This window comes from Lissotriton vulgaris, chromosome 7 (genome assembly GCF_964263255.1).
Source record: "Lissotriton vulgaris chromosome 7, aLisVul1.2, whole genome shotgun sequence".
Lineage (NCBI taxonomy): Eukaryota > Metazoa > Chordata > Amphibia > Caudata > Salamandridae > Lissotriton > Lissotriton vulgaris.
The window spans coordinates 272,396,220-272,421,475 of record NC_141695.1 but is presented as its reverse complement, the minus strand read 5'-3'; the positions used below and the strand labels follow the sequence as shown (position 1 = coordinate 272,421,475).

General features: G+C 43.1%; 2 protein-coding genes across 2 annotated transcripts in view; both read left to right on the top strand.

Annotated features, from left to right (window-relative positions):
• Positions 1-950: 950 nt before the first annotated feature.
• Positions 951-25,256, top strand: part of LOC147701375 (uncharacterized) — a 44,793-nt gene continuing 20,487 nt past the window's right edge. Inside the window, exons 1-3 of the mRNA XM_086928639.1 lie at positions 951-1,050; positions 6,368-6,425; positions 6,516-6,566. Coding sequence (XP_086784765.1) covers positions 6,386-6,425; positions 6,516-6,566 — 91 coding nt within the window. The 5' untranslated portion in view covers positions 951-1,050; positions 6,368-6,385. The remainder of the gene's footprint in view (positions 1,051-6,367; positions 6,426-6,515; positions 6,567-25,256) is intronic.
• On the top strand, positions 7,429-17,471 carry LOC147701376 (uncharacterized). The gene is made up of 4 exons (XM_086928383.1): positions 7,429-7,483; positions 14,376-14,477; positions 15,583-15,714; positions 17,035-17,471. The coding sequence occupies exons 1-4, from the start codon at positions 7,429-7,431 to the stop codon at positions 17,469-17,471; spliced, it is 726 nt and encodes a 241-aa protein (XP_086784509.1).

The window sequence follows — 25,256 nt, the reverse complement described above, 5'->3', positions numbered from 1 at the left end:
AAAGGGTCTAGTGGACGTAACGTTATATAGCTTTCAATAATCTAACACAGTTAGAATTAGTTACAGGTGAAAATGTAGGCACAAATGTCTGTTTTTTTCAACAAAATTTCAATATTCTTTATTTTCAACTGTTATTGTTCATGGGAAAACATTGAAGGATCTACACAAATGACCTCTTGTTGAATTCGGATTTTTTTGTCTACTTTTCAGAAATGTATAGCTTTCTAGGATCCTATATTGTTTTCACACCCATTTCTACCACTAACTGGAAGGAGGTTAAAAGAACAACAAATAGGAAAAATAGGCTATGTCCAGTAAACTGACAAACCTGTATAGAATATTTTGGTTTTCTGACAAAAGTCTGCTTGTTCCTGAAAGCTGGGAAAATTGTGAATTTAGCAGCATAAACCTTTCTTTAATACCATTTGTAGGGAAGAATCCTGACACTTTCTTCTGCAGCACTTTTAACACATGTCTGCCCCAAAAAACACATTTAGCTGTGTTTTGCATAATTTCTCAGTACCCTCCAGGGGAATCCACAAACACTGGTACCTTTAGAATCCTCAAGATGATGGAAGAAAAGGACACAAATTTAGTGTGGCTACCTTATTTGAACAGAACTTTATGGGGGCATAGGCTCGAACTAATCCAAAAAAGGGTGTCACTGGGGGAGGCCTGGCAGAACAAGGGTTAAATGTGTGTTTATTTGTATGTATGTTTTTGAACATATTCTATTTATCTCGCCCCATCATTTTTGTGGGCCACTAACCGTCACTTGGCATAAAGCATCACTGACACTTCAGAATAAACCTACATGCAATAGGCTTTGGGCAAGGACACCTGTGATTCATGCTTTAATTACATTTGGGATGTTCCTGTTTCTCTATTAGGTAATAGTGTTGCAAAAGTTTGTTTCGCCAACAATATTATTTGCATGCCAAGAGCTGTAACCAATGACCTGCTATGGGATATAAAAGCAAGCAGGTGGCCTTTTAGAATCAGACAGAAGCGGAGGTGCAGAACAGTCTATCCACAAAAAAGGAGAGAGAGGTATGTTTCTAGGAGAAGATTTTTATAATTAATAATGTGTCATTTAAGGGATCAATAAATGATTGAATCAAATAGTTTCATGGATAACAATCTAAATATCATGATTCCTTGTGTTGATGAATATGCTGCTACTTTGCTCCTTTATTCTTATCTGTCTGTCAAATTAGACTAATTTCTTTGAAAAAGAAAGATAAGGATATTAGTGTGGAGCTGCCATTTCTATGGCTACTCTAATATGGAAACCACAGCGCTCTGCTGCCTTTTGGCTAGGTACAAGGTATAGAAGTGCCACATACATAAAAGAGACCTGCATACAGCCTAATGATACATTTTATGGTCAAGAATACTTGGAGCAAGAAATAAGGGATGACAAATCATGTGAAATATTAATTGTGGTCTTTGCCGTCATTGCTTGTGGGAGAACGGAGGTTTAAAAAAAATGTAAGCACCTGTGCTGCCATCATTTAAAACGCTGCAGTGTTTGGAGATTAATTCGGGGGAGAAAACTCGACTTTTAGATGGAGATAGACCCGCTATTTTTAAAAAGCTGCAGGTTTCCGCAAGGTGATTTTAACAGACACAGAGGCAACTGCCTCGCAAAAGCCTCGGGATTTATTTAAGACCAATTGACATCCAAAAATGGTGTGCCCCAAGTATCTAAACTAGAATGTTGTGAAGGTAAGAATTTTTTGCTATGCATAGATTGACCGTTTGTAACTCCACACCTATATACCATGAAGATATGAGGGAGGGGAATCATGTATGACCCACTCCACTCAAAGTTTCAACTCTTGAGCGTCACCCAACACTCAACATTCGAAAGATTGGAAATAAACAGCATGTTACACTTCGCGCAAATATATATATATATATATATATATATATATATATATATATATATATATATATATATATATATATATATATATATATATATATATATATATATATAATTTATATATAATTTATTTCCACAAGAAAATGTTGTTCTCTGACATAGGCGCACTGACATTCAGTTCTGAATGTCTTTATTGCAGACTACAGCGAAGCCAGTAACTTATGTAGAGTTATTTTTCATGAGGCCTAACGTGTTTCAGACTTCCTCAGCTCTTGCTCACATGACAAATGCCTGGCAGTCCAGCAAGCTAATTGCAGACATCTGCTCACCGGGTGAAATACCAATCATGCCCTTCAGTAGGCCTCCGAAGTAATTGTGGTACTACACTATACACTTTACCCAAAAGGGTTTGCTGTAGCCGAGCTTGAAATTAAAACAAAGTTCACCACTCTCGAGTGGACAAATTCAATGTTACATTACTGAGTTTTCTGAATTTGGCTTCCCCACAGTCCCATAGCCTATTGATTCCTGGTTGGAGCAGCAGAGGATAGCGAGGAGCGTAACACAGGCCTCTACAGCCCCTTGGGTGCAGGGGCCTGTGTTATGCTCCTTTAAAAAGCATACACTTCACAGCTAAGCTGGTAACCCACTCAGAGACTCATGTACCCACTCACAGACCCACTCAGACTTTCATATATCCAGTAACAGACATCAGACCCACTGAGTGAATCATGCACCATTCATAGACCTACTCAGACACTCACGCAACCTTATTGATAAACTCACTCATGCATACACTCACATACCTACTGAGAGAGTCATGTACCAACTCACAGGCTCACTGAAACACTCACACACTGACTCACAAACATATTCTGAGACTCACACACCCACTGACAGATCCACTGAGACACTCATACATCCATTCACAGACCCACTTAGACACTCGGGCACCAACTCCTAGACCCACACGGAGACTCACACACTAACTCCCCTCGAACTCTCTAGCACTCGCTCACTTTGAAGTCATCAGGCATGTCATTTGAGGTGTCATCATGGAGTTCACTGACCATGTCATGAGTGATGCTATGTGTGTATTCATAAGCAGTGCATTGCGGGGGTGTAAGTTATAGTTAGGTCAGGTGACTATAAGTGCTGAATTTCACCGACTTTGTATGAGTAAAATCTGAGCTGAGTATAACGTCACTTTGACCTTTGTATTACATATATATATTGGCACTAAATTTTGCGAAGTGATATATGGTAACCCTATACTTACCTATTTACCTACATATACTTATCTTCACAATATTCTTTTTGATGTTAAACATGCATATACTGGTAGGTATATTTGGATATGTGCTGTTGCTCTTTCCTGTGTTCATTCCACTGGAATGTTTGCGTGTGTATATATATATATATATATATATATATATATATATATATATATATATATATATATATATATATATATATATATATATATATATATATATATATATTCACTTAAAAAACATAGGTTTCAGGCCTTATATAGTTAGGAATTAGCATTTAAAAAACCATTGAAATTGCTCCTATATAGTTAGTTGTGCTAACTATATTTCGCGCACCCGCAATCCACTGCTGATGATGTCACATATTACATCATTCATGACATGGACAGTGACATCACTGATGACATCTCAAATGACATCACTGATGACATCACTGATGACATCTCATTTGACATCACTGATGACATCATCCAGTGACTGTGTGTTTCTGTAAAGTTTAAATATGTTTTACATATTGAAAAATGAGTGGATGTATAAGTGTCTAGATGAAGGATTTAGTAGGTTCGTGACTGACTGTATGAGTGAGTGATTAAATGTGTCTTACTAAATGCATGAGTTAGTGACTAAACTGTCTGAATGTGTGCATCAGTATGTCTGTTGTTGTGTAAGCTGCTGCATGTGTTGATCAGTAGCTATATGAGTGGCTATATGGGTTATTGATTGGTTGCCCAAGTATTTGAATGGGAGACTGAGTATGTGTGTGGGCGGCTGGGAGGTGTGTGACTGTGCATAGATGTGTGAGCAGTTGATTCACTAGGTGTATGAGTTCAAGAGTGCATGTTGAAACAGCTACATGGGCGGTTGACTGTGTGCATGGGTGTGTTGGTGAGTGAGTGGATATCTCAGTGCTACATGTCTAAGTAAGTACATAGTTAAAACACAGTGCATGTGAGAGTTGGCATATATAAATTACTATACATGAGATCCAGTGAATGTGCGAGTGGCTGTATGGATCATTGTGTACTTGTATCAGTGATGGTATAATTGAGTAAGTAAGTGTTAGTATATGTTTGAATAAGTAAGGTGTTGTGTGTATAACTGTATAGTTGAGGACATGGAAGTGTGATTGATTCTTTGCATGACTGACTAGGTGTGTGAGTTACTCCATGGATGAGTGGCAGTCTGTGAGTGTCTGTATAGGTGTATGAGTGCATATGATAGTGTTGTATTGATGAGTGACTGTATGTATGAGTGATTCTATGGGTGAATGAGTGAATGTGTGTGTAGACCTAGGAATCAGTGAGTGCGTATGTAGTAACTGGTATTGGTGTGTCAATGGTTTCAAGAATGGTAGTCTGTATTTAACAGTGGGTGTATCAAAGGTTATATTAGAGTGTGAGGAGGTGCATCGTATTATCACATGAATGATATCATCAGTGATATGATCAGTGATGTCAAATGAGATGTCATCAGTGATGTCATCATTGATGTCATTTGAGATGTCATCAGTGATATCATCAGTGATGTCACTGACCATGTCATGAATGATGTAATATGTGACATCATCAGCAGTGAATGGCGGGTGCGCGAAATATAGTTTGTACAACTAACTATATAGGAGCAATTTCAATGGTTTTTTATATGCAAAGTCTTAACTATATAAGACCTGAAACCTATGTTTTTTAAGTGAATTTACAAGGTTTTAAAAATGCTAATTCCTAACTATATAAGACCTGAAACCTATGGTTTTTTAAGTGAATTTGCATGGTTTTTTAAATGCTAATTCCTAACTATATAAGGCCTGAAACCTATGTTTTTTTAAGTGAATTTGCAAGGTTTTTTAAATGCTAATTTCTAATTTTATCAATCGTGAAACCTATATTTTTTTCGCGTACAGAGCGCGTACCCCGGGATTTTTCCGAATTTTGTTTTGTTTGTTTTTTGTCCTTGGGGGTCCTTTTGGGACCCCCTGAGAAGGGCTAGAGTTTTGGGGGGTCTCTACCCTACCCCCTTTTCATGTTTTCCACTCTTGTTTTGTGCTCTCTTGTACCTCAGTTCTCCTGAAAAACAAGATGGTGGCCAACACTTCCTGGTTTGGACAGTTTGGAATGTTGACAGTCGACTGCCAGCCAATCAGAAACTCGCTTGCGCACGTAAGAGTACGCGCACGTATGCGTACGGTACGCTATGGTACACGTACGGTGCGCGTACGGTGAGCGCATATAGATATATAATTTGCTCAAATTCAATTTTCTCAACAACTACTGTAGGGATTTTCACCAAATATAGAAAAGGCACTACTGCATACCTGTGCCTACCATTTTGCCAAGTTTGGTGTAATTCCCTTCAGCCGTTTGGGCTGTAGCCGTGTCTAAAGGTCCCTATGGAAATTAATATGGGGAAAACATGTTTTAGGACGCCCCTTTCGGCCCCCGCTTGACGAATCCCCCCGAAACTTTCAGGGAAGGAGCGGAGCGGAGCTGGCCAAAATTCTGGAAAATTACACACAGATTCCTCAATTGGCGCCAAAGTTATTCCCAATAGAATGTTGAGCGCATATAGATATATAATTTGCTCAAATTCAATTTCTCAACAACTACTGGAGGGATTTTCAGCAAATATAGAAAAGGCACTACTGCATACCTGTCCCTACCAATTTGCCAAGTTTGGCGTAATTCCGTTCAGCCGTTCGGGCTGTAGCCGTGTCTAAAGGTCCCATAGAAAATGCCATTTGAAAATTTTCAAATTCAATTTTCTCAAGAACTACTGGAGGGATTTTCACCAAACATACAAAAGGCACTGCTGCATACCAGTCCCTACCATTTTGCCAAATCTAGTGTAATTCCGTTCAGCCGTTCGAGCTGTAGCCTTGTCAGAATGTCCCTATGGAAATTAACATGGGGAAAACATGTTGCGCAGTGTGTTTGTTTATGAATGTTTTTGTGTCCAGGTATGTGCATGTGTAGTAATTTCATATTTCCTTCTGTCTACTGTAACTTTCCTATGGTCACCTCATCATTCACAGTGTTTTATCCTTGACCTAAAGACTGTCCCAATGCCTTCCCATTTGCCCAGCTGGTTTAAGCTGTATGTCACATCTCTCTATGCACAGGGTAATATTTCGTATGCATCTATACATTTATGGTTTTATAGCTGTCTTTAAATACTTACTTAATCATTGTGCTCTGATACTGATTGTTTCCAGAAACAAGGAGAGGACAACATGAAGCAACTCAGCTCATACCTTCAGCTCCTGATGTTAGGTGAGTACAAGAGTACCTAGAAAAAGGGTGATATGGCACGGATGCTGCCACAACCCAGTCTGCTCATTAACACACTATGTATCTTTTCAGGTCTATTGCTGATCTTTGTCAACACACTTCTGGCTGATTCTCCTCCAGAAGGTATGACATTTTACCCACAAAGAACGTGATCTGTATTTCATAGTCATTTGGTGAAGTTTGGACTTTTTAAATGCATTGATTATCTCTTTCACCGTGCATTCCCTTGGTCACTTTCAGTGCCAGCTCTATGGCAAAGCAACTCTAAGCAGTTTTTTAAGAGGACACTACACAAAAGGCGCTACATTCCTCTAAAGGAATCAAATGTTCTTCACTGCAAAATGGCAGAGGAAGCACATTTGTTACTATATATCTTTTGCTAAATTTCAATCTCATTTACAGCTTAATACAGTATTTGGCTGTGAGGAAACTGCCCAAAAGCCAATTTTCTGAAAGCCTATAGAAGATGAATAAAGGAAAGAACAAGGTACATTTAAATCTAAAAATATACCCTCTTTCTACAAACATACGTTCATGTGAGTATAACACAACCAGGCACTTTTATTACAGGTCCTTTCGTTGCTCTCAATTGTGAAGCTTGACCTGACATATATTACAACTACCACTATGCAAACCTATCTTCCCCGACTAACTTTCTGGCATTTAACTTTTTAAAATAAATGTGATATTTTGCCGAAGCAACTCACTACTCTGACTTTCCCATCCATTCTATAGTTGAGTAGTATGTCTCCTGAACGCACATGGGCCTTTTAGGGTAAATTGCTGACCTTTGCATTACTAAAAACAAGCCTCTGATGGAAGACTGGTAGGGCAAACACAGGGGCCGTAAGCAACTAGAGAGGGATACACAAGAACTGTCTTGGAATCCTGTTCACTCCCTTTCAAATGTGCCACTAGTATTACATGCGGTATAAAATGTATATCAATCAGGATTTGACATTGGGGTATCAACAGGATACCCACAATGCCCTACATAGAACATTCTGTGGAGTTCAGAAGGGTCATCCCTGCATATTCAGGTGAACCTATTGTTTTCTCTTGGAGGGCATTTCACATGAATTCCTGTGCTTGAGCATAGACTGGAAGCTGGCAGAGGATTATGCTAATTAGCCTTCTATTAGTTCAGGCAGGTTAAGGGTAACTTTTAAAACGTTCATTTCTAAAAATATATATTAAAAACCAACTTTACCATTGAATTGGACTTTTAATACCTATTATAGATAGGTATTTCATTATTTTATTAGCTTTTCCCATTCTCGATATAGCAATCTTCATTTTCAATTTGTTTTACACATGGTAGCTACCACTGCCACAGTGAATATAGCTTTTAGTTTTTTTTGTTGCTGTGGGGACATGATAACATTACTTTTCTGTATGTCCCTCTTTTAAATACTATGCACCCTAGCTTGTGGGCTAAAATATTTACATAGAACTGACTTCCTAATATTTAAAATTGGACTCCTTAAACTCTTAGTAAGGGTTGTGTTAACAGGTGACACTGCAGGTATCACACTGCAGCAAATCAATGACAATAATTCACTTGAAGCCATGTTTTCCTTTGTCACAGAAGTGGATATCACAATAAATATCCACACCATAAACAATGGCCTTACAGAAAGGTTAAATAAACCAACCAGGGATTAGGCCTTTTAGTGGTCAGAGCATGTACAGTTGGCACTGGACAGCAGGGCCCCAGTGTGCACGGTATAGTGACAATCATTAAATGTTTTCAGAAAATTGTGGATATTATTTTGACTCACCCCGACCATGCCCCAGCCCAACAAAACCCACCACATTTGTCAACATAACTACTACTTTCAACCAGGCCAATCAGCAATCTCAAGGCTAGCAGGCCACTGAGGAACTTCACAGCCAGAACCACACAGACATTTCCCTCACCTCTTTCTGGCCCCTGCCAATCAGTGCCAAGCTCATCTTTTACACATTAGCAAAACTTGTGCTCCCATAGACAGAAGACCACAAAGTAACACCCCCCACTACACAGCACAGAAAGGTCCATCGAGTCCCACATTGTCTAGCCAATCAGAGCCAGGTACTTAATTGTCACAATTTTAAGGTGCAGTCTACCAGGTGAACACTGACAATGTCGTCACCCCTTTTGGCCTGTTCAGGAAAGGAAGTGCCTAGACCTAGAACACTAAGCCTCTAATGAGACACCTATACACTATGCTACACATGCACACACACACCACACACAAAATACACACACTACAGTGAGTGCATTGTGTCACAGATTACCACTGAGCAAACACCTATACCTTAATTGCATTCTACTCATTAGCACACACACACCACCTACAAAACAAACCCTCCAACTCGCCACCTCATGCTGAATAATGCACACTCTACAACCATACATTGTCTTGAAATAGGTGCATGATTGCACAAAACAACTATGATGCATTTTGCTATCACGTAATATGGCCCACTTCCAACACAATCATGTTTTTGACACAGCAGACTATATCACTGAACATAATGGCCCTACACTGAATGGGGAGAAAGGGGATTGCCATCATTCACAAGCCTATTTGGCTGTGCATTCTCACAGAACAACTACCACCCAAATCATAATACAACCTCTTCATTTCCCATTTCTTCCTCTCTGCATCATGCAAAGACCATTTCCAACAAGCTCCTAAATATCAGATCATGTGCAACCATTTTATTTTGTGTCTGTAATTGCTATGTTTGTGTGACTCGCAAATAGAGAATTGCAAAATGAAATGTACTAATGTGTGTCAGACACATTAGTGATTCCCAATGTGGTTGCTATGGGCCTACCTCGTCAATATTCACGATTCAGGACGCATTTTGCAACCCATTTGGAATGGGCTTTAACACTGGGATCGTGGCCTACTGGGGATGTCTCTGTTTGTGTTTTTAAAAAAGCATCTTTTTTTAATGCAGCTCGTTTTCCTTAAAGGAAAACAAGTTGTGTTTCAAAAAGAAACAAAAAAGTTTCTCTTTCATTTTTAAGAGAAGGCAGTGATCTGTGGGACCACTTCCTGCTCGTAAAAAATGTTTTCACTGCCAGTCACAAAGACCTGGGGATCCCTTCCCTTTTGTGACTGGCTTACCACCTACTTTAGGTAGGAGGTAAACTGTGATTGTTTTGTGACTGCATTTTGTTCATAAAACAATAGTACATCCCTCTGCGACTGGCTATCAGGAAGTGACACCCTTGGCATGATCCTTCCTATTAGTGACTCGCAACCCCTATGTTGCGAGCCGGTAATAGGTTGCCAACTTGCAAAATAGGGTTTGTACATAGCAAAATGCATGTTACCGGTCCCAAACGGCCCGTACATGTGGCCCTTTATTACTAGTGCCCCATTCAGCCCTCCCACCAAAACCTCCTTTGAAACTTCAATGTTCTGAACATCTTCAGAACCAAAGCAGTGAAAGTATATGTATGTACACGTGTCTAGTATCTGACACCAAGAAAATAATCATCAAACCTATTTACTTTCAGAGCAGCACCCTGCACCATAATAAGGTTCAGGTTCAGTGCTTTATTGTACAGTTACTAAAAACCATTACAAATAGCCATCGGCATGCACCATAATAAGGTAATGCCCCTTTACCACTGAACTGAAATACTATGCTACTCTCCACACTACATTTAAGCATCACACCCAACCAAAAAGAGAAAATCAAAAACATTTTCCTTGAAGACTTTGCCAAGGATGAATTTTAAATGGAACTCAATAAAGTCTCAAACACTCCAGGCCTCATCAGATCTTAATAAACATCAAAACAAATACATTACTGTCCTCAAAATACCATTTGCCAATAAATGCATCATTAAAACATGGTCCTCAAAACAAAATCCATTTTGACTATTAGTAAACCAATGAACTAACAGATAATGATTGAAATATGTGAAATTATGATAAGAAATTGAAACAGACCAATGCCTTTGTCAACCTCATCCAACTCAAAGCACTTCACTAAGCCAGTGAATCAACTCAATTACAGCCCCCTCTACAAGATAGGCATCAAACAATGACTATTATAAACAAATCCCTCTTTAAATCTCTCATGCACTGCATTACACTACTTCCAGATTACAGAATATGACAATAAGTCACCAACTGCAGTGCTTTTGACCAATATGAACATGAAGCAGACACACCTACTCTGCTTTTTCTTCAAGTTACTAGATTTGGACCTCCTCTTGCATGCTAAATAAACAGGTATTCTAAAGTCACTCATCACTATATCCTACACAGACAAAATGCTGTGATCATTTATCACAGAATCTCTTCATGGAGACAGCCAACCTCAGTCAGAGGTGTATCGCCCAACTGATCTGGAATTGCTACACCTTCTCAGTTTCTTGTGGTGCTTCCCCAGCCCCCCCCCCCAACCGTCCTGAAGAAGACCCGCAGCAGAGGTCGTGATTTTCCCTTATTGTGCCAGGGTCGAAACGTCGACGATCCCCCCATTTTTATTGTTCAAAGCCTACACCAGTCCCTACCTGTCCCCCTGTATAATATTGTATATATACTGTGTATGGGTAGGCTTTATATGTGCAATGTAAAAATATTTTCTTTGTTGCACTGAATCATTCTAAACCTTTACTTACACCTTTTTTCTCCTCATCACCTGAGCACCAACTTTTCTTTTTTCCTCTTGCTGAAATTTTATGAAATTGTAAATAAACTGCAGTAGAATTTGTCGTGATACTGTTGTGTTGGGTTATTGCATTTATAGCTGAATTAGCTAATTATACATCTCCATGTGTTTGTGTGTTCAGATTAAGTCTGACTATTTGTTGACTGTGAAGAAGTAATACTCACATCATTTGCAGTGTTTAAAAAATTGTGTCTAGGACCACTTTCTTTATATATAAACCAAACCACAACAGAGCATATCTTTGATGAACAACCCTACTTTGGCCTTGGACAACCTTACCAACCTTACCAACCAACCACCTTCCATTTCTCTGGAGAATAATTTAGAAAAGAGTGTTATCAAACAACAGCATCAGTTTGTCAACAACAACCCATTCATCCTGATGGGAGCCTCAAGATTGCCGAAACTAAGCATGGGCGAATTTTGCGAATCTCGCGTTCGCGAATTTGCGGATTTGCGAACTCGCAATCCGCAAAATCCGCGAATTCTTGCGAATTTGCGGATTTTTTTTTTTTTGTGTTCGCAAGGATTTCTGCCAGTTCGCGAGGGTTTCGTACCAGTTCGCAATTGCGAACTTACATTTCGTCGCGCAACGGTCGCGAATTATGTTGTTTCTACGTCTGGTTCATCATCACAGGTTCCCAGCACCCTCTGTTTCACCACTGCAACCCTCTGTTACATCAATGCCACCCTCTGGTTCATCATTACTGTAGATTATGGGGGGGAAAAGCAAGCACACCAGCCCTGCTTCAACTGAGATGAATTAATTTGGGGTTAGTTTATTAATGTGTCACTGTCTGGCACCTGCTTCCTTATCTGTAATTTTGCTTTCTGTTGCAGTGCATTTTTTTTCCCCAGGACCTTCTTTGTGGCCTACTTGTAGCTATTGTATGAGCCTGCTGTGAGGGTCAGAGCAGGGTCATACAATTGTTGCAACTAGCAACTGAATTCTGGAGGGGCCCCAGTCAGGAAGCACTACCGGGAATTGTTACTAATGATGAGTTTGAACTCTTGCCCCTGCCGAGTGCTTTCACTTTTGAAAAACTCGTTTTTCTGCAATTTCGCGGGGTTCGCGGGGTGCGAACACTCGCAAGATCGGATTCGGAAGCCGCAAATTCGTGCGAATATGCTATTTGTTTTTTTTGCGGCGTGTTAGTTGGCAAGGTTTTGTGCGTTTTTGCGAGCCGCTCGTAGCGCAAGACGCGAAGTTACCCTCGCGGTCGTTCAAGGGCGCAGCCATCTTGTTTGCCTGACGTATTTCCGTTTCCGGGCGCGAAGTGTAATCTCGCAAAGTTTGCGGCTTGCCAGTACAGTCTCGCGCGTGTTCGCAAGGAAAATCTCGCGGGAACTTACCCGCGCGGTCGTGAACGGGCGCGGCCATCTTGTTTCTCATTCATTGCTATGGTTCTGGGCATGGTCTTTGTATCCTCTGTCAATCTCTGCCATCCTTTGCTTGTTTGAAGTTTTTTTTAATCTATTTTACTTATTATCTATCCCTCTATTTTTCTAGCCCTATATTTTTGTGTTTACTGCTACTTTTGGTTAATTTTAAACTACTTTTGTAAACTCTTTTCTTTTCTTCTCTTCCCTATTCTATTTTCTTTATTCCTTTCCGCCCAGACCATGGTGAAGGGAGCCGGGAAGCATCCCGAGAAGGGGAAGGGTCCCGCACCCCGTGTCCGGCTCCCGTGCGGGCGTTTGAGGGGGGAGCTAGTGATGCCACGGGAGATCTTTACCCCGGAGGAGGTGGCCCAACTCATTTTTTATGTTCAGCGCCGCCTCCCCAGGACCATCATGGGAGGCGGCAAGATCAGTGCCGGGTACGGGGCCCGGGAGCGCCGGAAGCGGTGGGAGAAGGTGTGCCAGGCCATTTACCACCACTCTCGGGTCTGGCGCACCTACAACCAGGCCACCCACCGCTGGACGGATGTCCTGACCCGTGAGCGAGATCTGCTCGACCTCCTTGGCCTTGAGATCCCCGGGCTTGGTGAGTAGTAGTAGCTATGTCTTTACTACTATGTTTTCTCCTGCTGTGTTATTATATTGCAAATTTTTGTTTTTTACCAAGAGCAATAATGCTGCTCATTACATTGTAGGTACATTTTATTTCAAAATCTTCTGTGCATTTCAGGTACACTGCTCTCCTTCTCAGTAGTGTTGCTACTATGCTTATTTGTTTTAGATTTTGTGTTCATTTCATTGGCCTGTGAAATTATGTATGAGTGTAGTTGAAAGAACTGCGCAATGCTACACACTAAGGTTCAGATTTTTAATTACCGGCGCATCCCTGCAAAGTTGCAGGGATGCGCCAGTAATTGTGCGTCACGCCACCATCACCCATGGTGCGCCGTATTTACAATGCGGCGCGCCATGGGCCCAAAACGTCACCAAAGCGTTACGCATCTGTGCCGTAAAGGTGGCGCATTGCTGGAGTTGCGTCGCAACGATGGTGCAGCTCCATCAATTCTCTGGGGTGCCCTATCTCCCCAATGCTGCGTCAAGCCGTACGTCTGCTTCAAGCAGGCGCAGGGTTTGAGTCACGCATCATTGTCCTCAAAGTGACTGATTGAAATCTTGTAGATTTCCCTCAGCCACTTTTAGGATGCGTTCCTGCGCAGGAACGCCCTCCCTTGCGCCGGAACACCCCTATTGGCGCAGGGCTTTACAACGTGATGCATCTCCCAGATGCGTCACGTTGTTAATATACGCCGCACCATTGCGCCTCTTTTGTGCTGTCGCTGCGTCACAAAAGTCACGCAACAATGGAGCAAAAGAGCCGCAAGGGCCTTATAAATCAGCCCCTACAGACTCAAGTCCAGTCCTTCCTTTGTACACATGGCGATAAGAAGAAATAGTGGTGGTGGATTAATAGTTTGAGTATTTTAATGACTGGTGAATGTAGTAGGAAACTTTAGTGTTGTCGCTGATCTTCAATCATGATGGACTTTGGCTGTCACTTTGCGTGCTGCGGACTGCTGCCTGCCAATCCTAGGCAAACCTTTTTAGTACTTTGTTTAGTGAGTTACATAGGGTAGTTTCCAATTCGACGGTCCGCAAATCAAGCAATACTAAAGTAATGACGTAGTCGACCACATGAGATTGGTCAATAATATATCCCGTGGAGTCGTTCCCTATTTGCTATTTCGCAAAAATATTTTGTTACTTTGTTAGTTCTTTTTTAAATGTTTGATTTGGTTGAGAAATATCATCCATGTTTTCTGTTTTTCTTTCTTTCATGTTGTACATCAGCTTCCCCCAGGGGCAAGAGGAGGACACAGGAGGAGGAGGAGGAGGGTGCTGTTGTCGATGCAGGCCAGGACCGGGCAGTCGAGGGCTCCTTTGCTGGCCCCAGTAAGTTTTAATTTTAATATAGAGTACTTATTTTTTCCTAGCGTTCCTCATTCGATTTTTTCTAAATCGTCTTTGATCTTCTTGTAGACAGGATCTAAATTCTTATCCTGCCTCGACTATGACTCCGTGTGGTATTACTAGATTATTCTTATTAGTCTGTCTGTGTAGCTAACTAAGATTGCACATTTGGCATTTCCATTGGACTCCCATTCTAGTCAGCAATAGCTCTATGCACTGAGTGTAGTCCTCTGGGATTGTCCATAATGTCTTTTCAAGTATTCTAAATGTTTATGCTTTGACCATTGCCAACAATAAAAAGGTGAATGACCACCACCAAGAAATAATAAGATACTACTTTACTTTTGGTTTGGATAGGAGGACAATCCATTCGACTACTGTTGCAGGGACAAATCTGCACAAACAGAACTATGGACACTAAATAATGCATCGCTTAGCTTATCAATTATAATAGGTGCTGTAACTGTTAGACTTTCCACATACCTCAGTGATAACAGACTTTGTAGTTGAACCCCCAATCTCCTTACTGACTAGATAGTGTGGCAGAGTCATTTAGCTCCCAAAGTCACCGATGGCAGAGGCACGGACTCATGCTTGCAAAAATTCGAAAACCTTTAGCTCATCCACTCTAGTCTGGAGGACCAAAAACCACAGAGTCTATTTAAGTTTAAAAGCTTTATTAAAAGTAAACACATTTATTAAATTCAAGTTTGTCATAAAAGTGAACGTGTAACTGAAAATGGAAAAGTGCTTAGTGCTGACGATTAATTGGACACATTTCTTGTGGTCGAGCCGAGCTCTCACCTGGTTTGAACTTGATCCTGCTCGTGTTCTTAGAAGTCAAGGTTCTGTCTGTTAGGAGAAAAAGTGGTGCGTGTTAAAAAGTAAAAAGCAAACATTCATCAGTTGTGCCAAAAAGTGCAGCAAGACAACAGCCTTCCCTGGAAAAAGGGACATTTTTACTCTAGAGTACACAGTCAAAAATTATTAAATTGTACACTTTTTTTCACATTTCTTTCTTCCTCCTAGACCAAATATTATATAGTAGTGAGTGGTGTATTCTAACATTATTAAATGTACTTTGTAGGTGGAACATCTGGAGACGGGGCCAGCGCGGAGGTGGTGGCATTGGACGAGGAGGACAACTCTGGGGAGGAGGCGGTGCAAGTGCCGGAAAAGGACATGCCTGTGAGGGTTCAAACGGTGGTGGCGGGCAGAGGTAAGCTATACATTCCTTAGTCATTGAGATTGAAGACTGCAGAGTGTGCTTTCTGCACGGGTGTATTATAAAAAAAGCAGGTAGTAGCCTCCTCTAAATGTACTTCGACTTAGCTGTGAAGTTTTTGGCGAGAAGAATCCCAATCAGATCTGAGGTGAACTTGATGGATGGGATGAACGAAAAGCGAAAGAAGGGTGTAAGTAAGTGTGGAAGCACGAGAAATGTAATGATGACTGGCAAAGAAGAATGATATGTGTTTGCTTGGTCCCCGAGGTGGCTGGGAAGGTAAGAAAATGGTATGGTGCATGGCTGGGTGAATGATGAAGCAAGGATGGGTGGAAGGAGAACAGCCTGGGTGGGTGAGACAGAAACTGTATGTGTGCAATATACTTTGAATGGATGGATGCCTGGATCATTCATGGTACTATCTGACTCTTAGATAGCATATGTGAATCTAGAGAGAGTAGACGGTCACTGGATGAACTAAGTGTTACTTTGAAGAGCATGTAACACCGCACCCGCACGTCCGTTCCAGTGTAGGAAAGGCAAGGAAAAGAAGTTGTAACGTTGTCCAAAGACTACCATGAATAGTAGCAGTAGTTTGTATTGCAACTGCAAGCACAGCATATATCCAGTTATTACGGTGGACACTCCCTACCTCCCTTAATAACTTTAGTTTAGTAGTAGTACGTCATTCATGTGTGGGGGTATCACTGTTCACTCAATAATAAGCAAAGCACCTAAAGTCATCCCATATGTCATCAAATGCATCCCATGTGAAGTGATAGATAATCAGATAATTTAGCTTCTTCATTTTCCTTTTCTAATACTCATTTGCACTGTAGGGTGAAAGCTAAATTAATTAAGCAGTAGCCCTTTTAACAGAGTATTCTCAGTGCCACCCGTAATAGAAAAGTAAGAGCTTCACCACCTGCATGTACTGGACCGGTACAGTAACGCAAGTCTGTCTCACTCACCATGGTGTGCGTCTGTTTTTCTCGGGTGCAAGTTCACTGCGCTGGCATTATGCCGGCTTGCATAAGATAACGTACCAATTTTCCTAAACAAGAGAGAAGAAGAAGAATAAGAGTGGTGTACTGTCATAGTCGACTGTAATAGAAGTCCATAGTGCTCGTAGAATTTGTTCCTTAAACTCCCACTAATGTTAGAGCAAGGATGAAGAAGTCGGAGGTTACATAGATACTGTCCTCAATAGTTATGCACTGTGCTTTCAATTTGCTACTTGTACTGTGACAACTTTCTGCTCAATCATTTTGTGTTAATCTTAAGGAGCATTGGTTACAGACTTTTTTCATGTAGTTGCTCCTTCCAAATCCAAGACACCATCAAGGAGGAAGGAGCTGGCTCGAATGGCCCGGCAACGGAGGCTGGATGCCACTGTTGCTGAATATCGGCGGCTGGTGGCCCTGGAGGAGGAGGAGACACAGTCTGGAACAACAACAACGTCCACTGGGACAGCTGCATCCTCCTCCGTGCGGGCTGCCAGCCAGCGCAGTGCTCCAGCGGTACGGAGCCGGGCTACCAAAGCCAAACACCACCGCCCAGCAGCAAAGAAAGCAGCTGCCCCTCACAGGATTTGCAAGGCACACCGGCGCCGCTTATCCCTCAGACTGTCCTACCTGGAGCAGGAGGTCCATAATTATAAGAACGTGGTGGAGGGCCTCCGCTTCGAACTTGCCACCCTCCGCAAGGAGCATGATGCCCTGGCTGCTAATTCCAACAGCACCCTGCCATAGTGTCCCTTGCCCCTTTTTTAGAGACTTTTGGGGGGTGGGAATTGGGAGTTGTGATTTTTGGGGACTTTTGAAGGACAATCGTTGGGGTTAGGGAGGGTCTTGCGGGAGATTTTTTTGTTAGGGCTATAAAGATATACTTTTTGAAACTTTATCTGACCATACCTGTTTTTTACTGCTTTTGAGTCTGGTGGGTGGGGGTTTAACATAACAGTAAGTTTGTTTTCCTGAATAGTCCTAGGACTTTAGTAGTACTACCGTCAATCAAATCTCTCGTCTCTCCTAATACTCCATTATACCACCTCCAACCAAACGCCTATCTTACCTGTAATTTCTGTTTGCAAGTAGGGCTAGGCCCAGGGCTGGCTCCACGGGAAACAGCAAATAAGGTTGGCAATCCTGGGCGGATAAAATTTCCTCATAGCGGTGGTACTAGTGGTGTGACACAGTGGCAGTTGCTTGCCTATGAAAAAAAAGAAAATGAAATCTGGTTTGTCCTCCTGAGCAATACAAAGGTACAATACAGAATATAGCAGGTGACAGAAGTACACTAGAACAGTGCCACGTTGTAGCCTAACAAATGTTAAAGTATAACTAATTCGGTTGAAGTTCTTTGACATTAGCCATGGGTCTTTGTCAAGCAGAGTAAGAATATATCCTCGGATTTCTTCACCAGCCTGTTGCTATCACCTTATCCTCCCCAGCAAGTGTGTGGATTTATTGCTGTAATTTAGTCACACATCAATCAAAACCACACAGCCCGGGGGAAGAGGGTTAGGGTTTGAAAAATGGATGGGTACGGGGGTTTTTGGGAAAGGTTTTGGGAGACAAGAAAAAGTAGCACAGCATGGACGAACAATTGTGAACATAAACAAATCTTTGGGTACAAACCTATCCATCAATCTTTGAAAGTGCATACACTACTGCATGCATGTCAGTTAAAAGTAAGTAGTACTTTCGACAACTGTGGAAGAAAGAATGCGACAGTACAGGGCGTGGGTGGAAATATTGATAACTATATTCAACATAAGGTCTCTGTAGCCAGATACCCGAGAGCCTTGCTGGTCACTATAAATCCATTCACAACAACACTCAATGGGGTTGGTCTGGAAGGTGTCAGGTTTACTCCCCGTGATCCAGTCGATGCAAATATGGTTCCACCTCCAAATGTCACCAACACCCAGAAGTGTAAACACAGGGTGTTCGAGGCATTAGGCGGGGGAGAAAAATAACAAACTAAAATAAAAAATGTGGGATGGGTAAAGGTAGGGTCAGCAGGGAAAGGATACCTGTAACAGAAGACAAGACAGGCATCAGTGAAGTGCTGTCCTAACATACAAGGGTACTCTCATATAGTCTCACTAAATAGTCTGCAAGTCTCCCGCCTACTCATGGGGAATGTAGTTTCATAGTACGGTAGGCGCTTAGGGGCTGCGTAACCTGACAGAAGGTATAGTAGATAGAAAAGGAGAAATTGCTTTTTTTCTAGGTGTCCCCTCACTCACCAGGGTTGCCCCTTGGTGACATGCTTCATCATTGGGGCCATCCCAGTCCTCTACGGGCTGGGGCGTGCTGCGACTTGCGAATTACGTAGGAGCACTTACAAATGACTATGTGTGGTGCAGATGTGATAGTGGAGTGGACTAAGTGATGTGTTAAGGGATCAATGTAGAAGCCGAGAGAGAGGCAAGAAATGCAGTCACAGTCAGAGAAAAAGGCAAGGGATACTGTATCTATGTGGTTGTAGTGGTCCTGTTGGAAGTGGTAAGTAAGTTGCCCGCAGAAAAAAAATCCTCCTATTAGCGGCACTCCTCCATTGCAGCCGACGCTTCGTCCATCGATGTTGGTCACCAGAAGACACCCTGTCCACTGCCTGCCTGATGCTGAATTGTGGCTCGCTACTGTGAAGCCTGACTCCATCCTTTTTTCCCCATTGCAGAGACTGAAACCCGGCCTGTAATTATTCAACGAAAAACAGGAAGTGATATAATATTACAACACCACTGATAAATAAATATAAGGTATGTAGGCTGTGGAGTGCAAAAAGTCACAATTTGTTTTTCCTAGTAGACAGTACAATGTTTTTGAAAGTGCGTACTCTGAGTCACCTTTTGAAGGATAAATAAGTATGGGCAAATTAATGTAGCGGATCTTGCCCCTCAAGCTAGGTGTACTGTAAACTGTGTTTTAGAACAAAATTAGATCTTCCTAGCAGTGCTCCCACCCAGACCCTTACTAAAGCCAGTTGCAAAAATGTAGAAGACCCCCAATCAAATCTCAAAAAACGAGGCCTAGCAGAAAACTGGTGACAAAACTTACTTTAAAAGTAAAAGTAGGCCGAAGTACCCTAATTACCCATTACCCACCGTGGATTGCATTCAAACCACTTGCAAGCAACCAAGCAAAAGTAGCCATAGCCAGCATCGCTCCAAGACTCGAAATCCCCCCCACTCAAACACATGCAATAGAAATACTGCTAACCCTAACGAACCCTAAGTTAAGAATAGTGGCAAAGGCTTTCTTTAACTATGCCAAATCCCCCCTTTCCCACCATGGATTTTCTTCAAATGACTTGCAACCAAAATTACACATTCTCACGAGTGCTCTAAGACCCCAGAACTCAGTTTGAAAAATCTAGAACACCCCGAAACACATGCAATCCTGCTGCTAGGGCTAACCCTAACGAACCCTAAGTTACAAAAAGTGCCAAAACTAAAGGCTTTTCCGCGCGGATTTTGTCCCAACCACTTCTACCCGGTATTAGACCTTCCCAGGAATGCCCCAAGACCCGGCAACCCACCCGCCAAGAAGCGTAACACCCCCAAACAGGCCAAAAGCAAAATCTCATACTTGCAATATTTCTGGGCCTTCGGTCCAAACGAGCTGCGTAGCTAGGCCATAAGTCGGGGTTGGCACGACGGATTTCCTGAAAAGCAAATGCAATCATGATTAGAGTGTCCCAGCAGTGCTCCCAGACCACGAAACTCACCCGCAAACACTAGGAAGCCCCCCAAACAGGCCCCCGAAAACGCTACATAGAGCAAAATGTCAGAAATAGCCAAAAAAAAAATCGGCCTGGATTTTGTCCCAACCACTTCTACCCGGTATTAGACCTTCCCAGGAATGCCCCAAGACCCGTCAACCCACCCGCCAAGAAGCATAACACCCCCAAACAGGCCAAAAGCAAAATCTCATACTTGCAATATTTCTGGGCCTTCGGTCCAAACGCGCTGCGTAGCTAGGCCATAAGTCGGGGTTGGCACGACGGATTTCCTGAAAAGCAAATGCAATCAAGATTAGAGTGTCCCAGCAGTGCTCCCAGACCACGAAACTCACCCGCAAACACCAGGAAGCCCCCCTAAGAGCACCTCAAAGGCAAGCAAGTCATCAAAAACACAAAAAAAATTCCGCCTGGGATTTGGTCCAAAACACTTTTATCCGGTATTAGAGCTTCCCAGCAATGGCCCCAGAGCCGTCAACCCAGGAGAAGACGAGTAGAAGACCCCCAAACAGCCAAAGAGCAAAAGTACAAAAATGGGGACTTAGTCAATTTTTCACAAATTTCCCAAATCACTCCGCGCGCGCTCTGCAGCTAGGCCCTAAGTCCCCTCTGCCACCATGGATTTGCTTCAAACCTCTTGCAAAGTAAAGTATATATAGCCAGCAGTGCTCCCAGACCACGAAACTCACCCACAAACACCAGGAAGCCCCCCAAACAGGCCCCCGAAAACGCTACATAGAGCAAAATGTCAGAAATAGCCAAAAAAAAAATCGGCCTGGATTTTGTCCCAACCACTTCTACCCGGTATTAGACCTTCCCAGGAATGCCCCAAGACCCGTCAACCCACCCGCCAAGAAGCATAACACCCCCAAACAGGCCAAAAGCAAAATCTCATACTTGCAACATTTCTGGGCCTTCGGTCCAAACGCGCTGCGTAGCTAGGCCATAAGTCGGGGTTGGCACGACGGATTTCCTGAAAAGCAAATGCAATCAAGATTAGAGTGTCCCAGCAGTGCTCCCAGACCACGAAACTCACCCGCAAACACCAGGAAGCCCCCCAAACAGGCCCCCGAAAACGCTACATAGAGCAAAATGTCAGAAATAGCCAAAAAAAAAATCGGCCTGGATTTTGTCCCAACCACTTCTACCCGGTATTAGACCTTCCCAGGAATGCCCCAAGACCCGTCAACCCACCCGCCAAGAAGCATAACACCCCCAAACAGGCCAAAAGCAAAATCTCATACTTGCAATATTTCTGGGCCTTCGGTCCAAACGCGCTGCGTAGCTAGGCCATAAGTCGGGGTTGGCACGACGGATTTCCTGAAAAGCAAATGCAATCAAGATTAGAGTGTCCCAGCAGTGCTCCCAGACCACGAAACTCACCCGCAAACACCAGGAAGCCCCCCTAAGAGCACCTCAAAGGCAAGCAAGTCATCAAAAACACAAAAAAAATTCCGCCTGGGATTTGGTCCAAAACACTTTTATCTGGTATTAGAGCTTCCCAGCAATGGCCCCAGAGCCGTCAACCCAGGAGAAGACGAGTAGAAGACCCCCAAACAGCCAAAGAGCAAAAGTACAAAAATGGGGACTTAGTCAATTTTTCACAAATTTCCCAAATCACTCCGCGCGCGCTCTGCAGCTAGGCCCTAAGTCCCCTCTGCCACCATGGATTTGCTTCAAACCTCTTGCAAAGTAAAGTATATATAGCCAGCAGTGCTCCCAGACCACGAAACTCACCCACAAACACCAGGAAGCCCCCCAAACAGGCCCCCGAAAACGCTACATAGAGCAAAATGTCAGAAATAGCCAAAAAAAAAATCGGCCTGGATTTTGTCCCAACCACTTCTACCCGGTATTAGACCTTCCCAGGAATGCCCCAAGACCCGTCAACCCACCCGCCAAGAAGCATAACACCCCCAAACAGGCCAAAAGCAAAATCTCATACTTGCAACATTTCTGGGCCTTCGGTCCAAACGCGCTGCGTAGCTAGGCCATAAGTCGGGGTTGGCACGACGGATTTCCTGAAAAGCAAATGCAATCAAGATTAGAGTGTCCCAGCAGTGCTCCCAGACCACGAAACTCACCCGCAAACACCAGGAAGCCCCCCAAACAGGCCCCCGAAAACGCTACATAGAGCAAAATGTCAGAAATAGCCAAAAAAAAAATCGGCCTGGATTTTGTCCCAACCACTTCTACCCGGTATTAGACCTTCCCAGGAATGCCCCAAGACCCGTCAACCCACCCGCCAAGAAGCATAACACCCCCAAACAGGCCAAAAGCAAAATCTCATACTTGCAACATTTCTGGGCCTTCGGTCCAAACGCGCTGCGTAGCTAGGCCATAAGTCGGGGTTGGCACGACGGATTTCCTGAAAAGCAAATGCAATCAAGATTAGAGTGTCCCAGCAGTGCTCCCAGACCACGAAACTCACCCGCAAACACCAGGAAGCCCCCCAAACAGGCCCCCGAAAACGCTACATAGAGCAAAATGTCAGAAATAGCCAAAAAAAAAATCGGCCTGGATTTTGTCCCAACCACTTCTACCCGGTATTAGACCTTCCCAGGAATGCCCCAAGACCCGTCAACCCACCCGCCAAGAAGCATAACACCCCCAAACAGGCCAAAAGCAAAATCTCATACTTGCAACATTTCTGGGCCTTCGGTCCAAACGCGCTGCGTAGCTAGGCCATAAGTCGGGGTTGGCACGACGGATTTCCTGAAAAGCAAATGCAATCAAGATTAGAGTGTCCCAGCAATGCTCTCAGACCACGAAACGCACCCACAAACAGACGGAACCCCCCCTAAGAGCACCTCAAAGGCAAGCAAGTCATCAAAAACACAAAAAATTTTCCGCCTCGGATTTGGCACAAACCACTTTTAGTGCTTCCCAGCAATGGCCCCAGACCCGTCAACTCACCTGCAAAGAGGTAGAACAACACCCCCACAAGTGCTGAGTCTTTCTTCATTGGGCGTAAACCAGCCCTCTGCTTTGATGGAAATAGGAGTCTGGAGGAGGAGGATAGAGGAGCATGTTCTTCTGAACTTGTGAACCTGAGGAATGCAGACTGCGGCACCTTCAAATAAATTAGCAAACAAGTGAAGACAGTTCTGCTGATGGGCTTGTTTTTGTGATTATCTGATTAAAGTTTGAATTATATTAACTGTGCACAACAAAGAAAGACAGACACACAGGAATAAAAGTGAATAAGGATGAAAAAGAAAGTTATTGATTCGTTGTCTCATTTTCAGGGCTCGAAGTCGGTATCACGGTCCAGGAATAAGAATAAGGCTTCGTCATCATACTCTGCGAATTCAGCCAGGGTGAGGTCAGTGCCACCTGACAGAGTAGAAATTCCCTTATCTATGGTGCTGGCCACCTCCTCTTCATCCGGCACGCTCTCTCGTACTCTTATATCTGGTGGTATGAGGTGCTGATTCATCTTGATCATTGTTAACCTCTCCACATTTTTGGGCGAGAGGCGGCTCCGTTTGGGAGTTACAATCCCACCAGCCGCACTGAAAACCCGTTCAGAAGACACACTTGCGAGTGGGCAAGACAAGTAGTTTAAAGCCAGGTTGGTGAGCTATGGCCACAATTCTTTTTTCCCATGCCAATACGCCAATGGGTCAGAATTAACATAGACCTCTGTGGAGTCATTCAGATAGTCCTTCACCATCGACTCAAGGTCCTCCTCCAAGGTTCCTCCACTTTGCGTAGCTCTTGCTGTGCCTCTGACCTTTTGAGAACCAAACCCACGCAGAGCTAGCCAATCCTCTTCAGCCTCCAATGTTTCTGTTGTCTTTCGTGCAGATGATCCGGTTGCCGGTGTCTTTAACGGCTGAGAGGTCACTTGTGCCACAGCCACAGGTGCAGAAGTGGATTGTTTTGACTGGGGATGGCCTGCTGATGTACTGCCATTTCCTTCAATTTCCAGCCGTTCTGTTTCAAACTTCTTGGCTGACAAGGCTAGCCAACGTTTGTACTTTGTAACATCTTCATCACCAAAAGGAAAGAATGCTCTGCCTGCCAGCGCCTTTTTGTAGCGTGGATCCAGAATAGTAGCACAAATGTAATGCTGTTCTGAGTGGATCTTTTTAAGACGTTCATCACCTTGTAGGAGCTCTAATAATTGCTCAGCCAGAAGCAAAGAGTCTTTCTTTTTGTCATCTTTTCCAAACACAGAACACACCTCCTTCAGTTGGTCCTCCAGCATGTACAACAATGGGATAGCTTTTCCCAAATTAGAGTCCTCCTTGCTGACTGCACGCGTGAAGACCTCAAAAGGACGAAGCATGCGTGTTAGGCTTTCAACTATGTTCCATTGCGGCCCACCCATCCTCAGCTCCTCTATACCCTCTTTCAAGAAATATTGATCGAGTTGCGTATACTGCTCATACAGACGCTCAAGCATGTAGAAGGTTGAGTTCCAACGTGTTACCACCTCCTGGATGAGTGCTTTCACTGGCATTTGACATTGATATAGCATGCTCCTCAGCTGCTTGCGGGCCTTAAAAGAATGCCTGAAATGCTTGCAAATTTTTCGGCAGTTCTCCAATACACTGTACGCTGCACTGCGTTTATTACCCAAGAATTTTTGGACAACCAGGTTTATACAGTGCGCCAAACACGGCACTCTGAAATAGTAACCGTCCCTCATGGCCTTAACTATATTGGAGCCATTGTCCGTGGAAACATAACCAACCTTGCGTTTTAGTGGGGACAGACAGTTAAGGACCTTTGTGTTAAAGACATCCAAAATGTTTTCTGCTGTGTGACGTTTCTCCAAA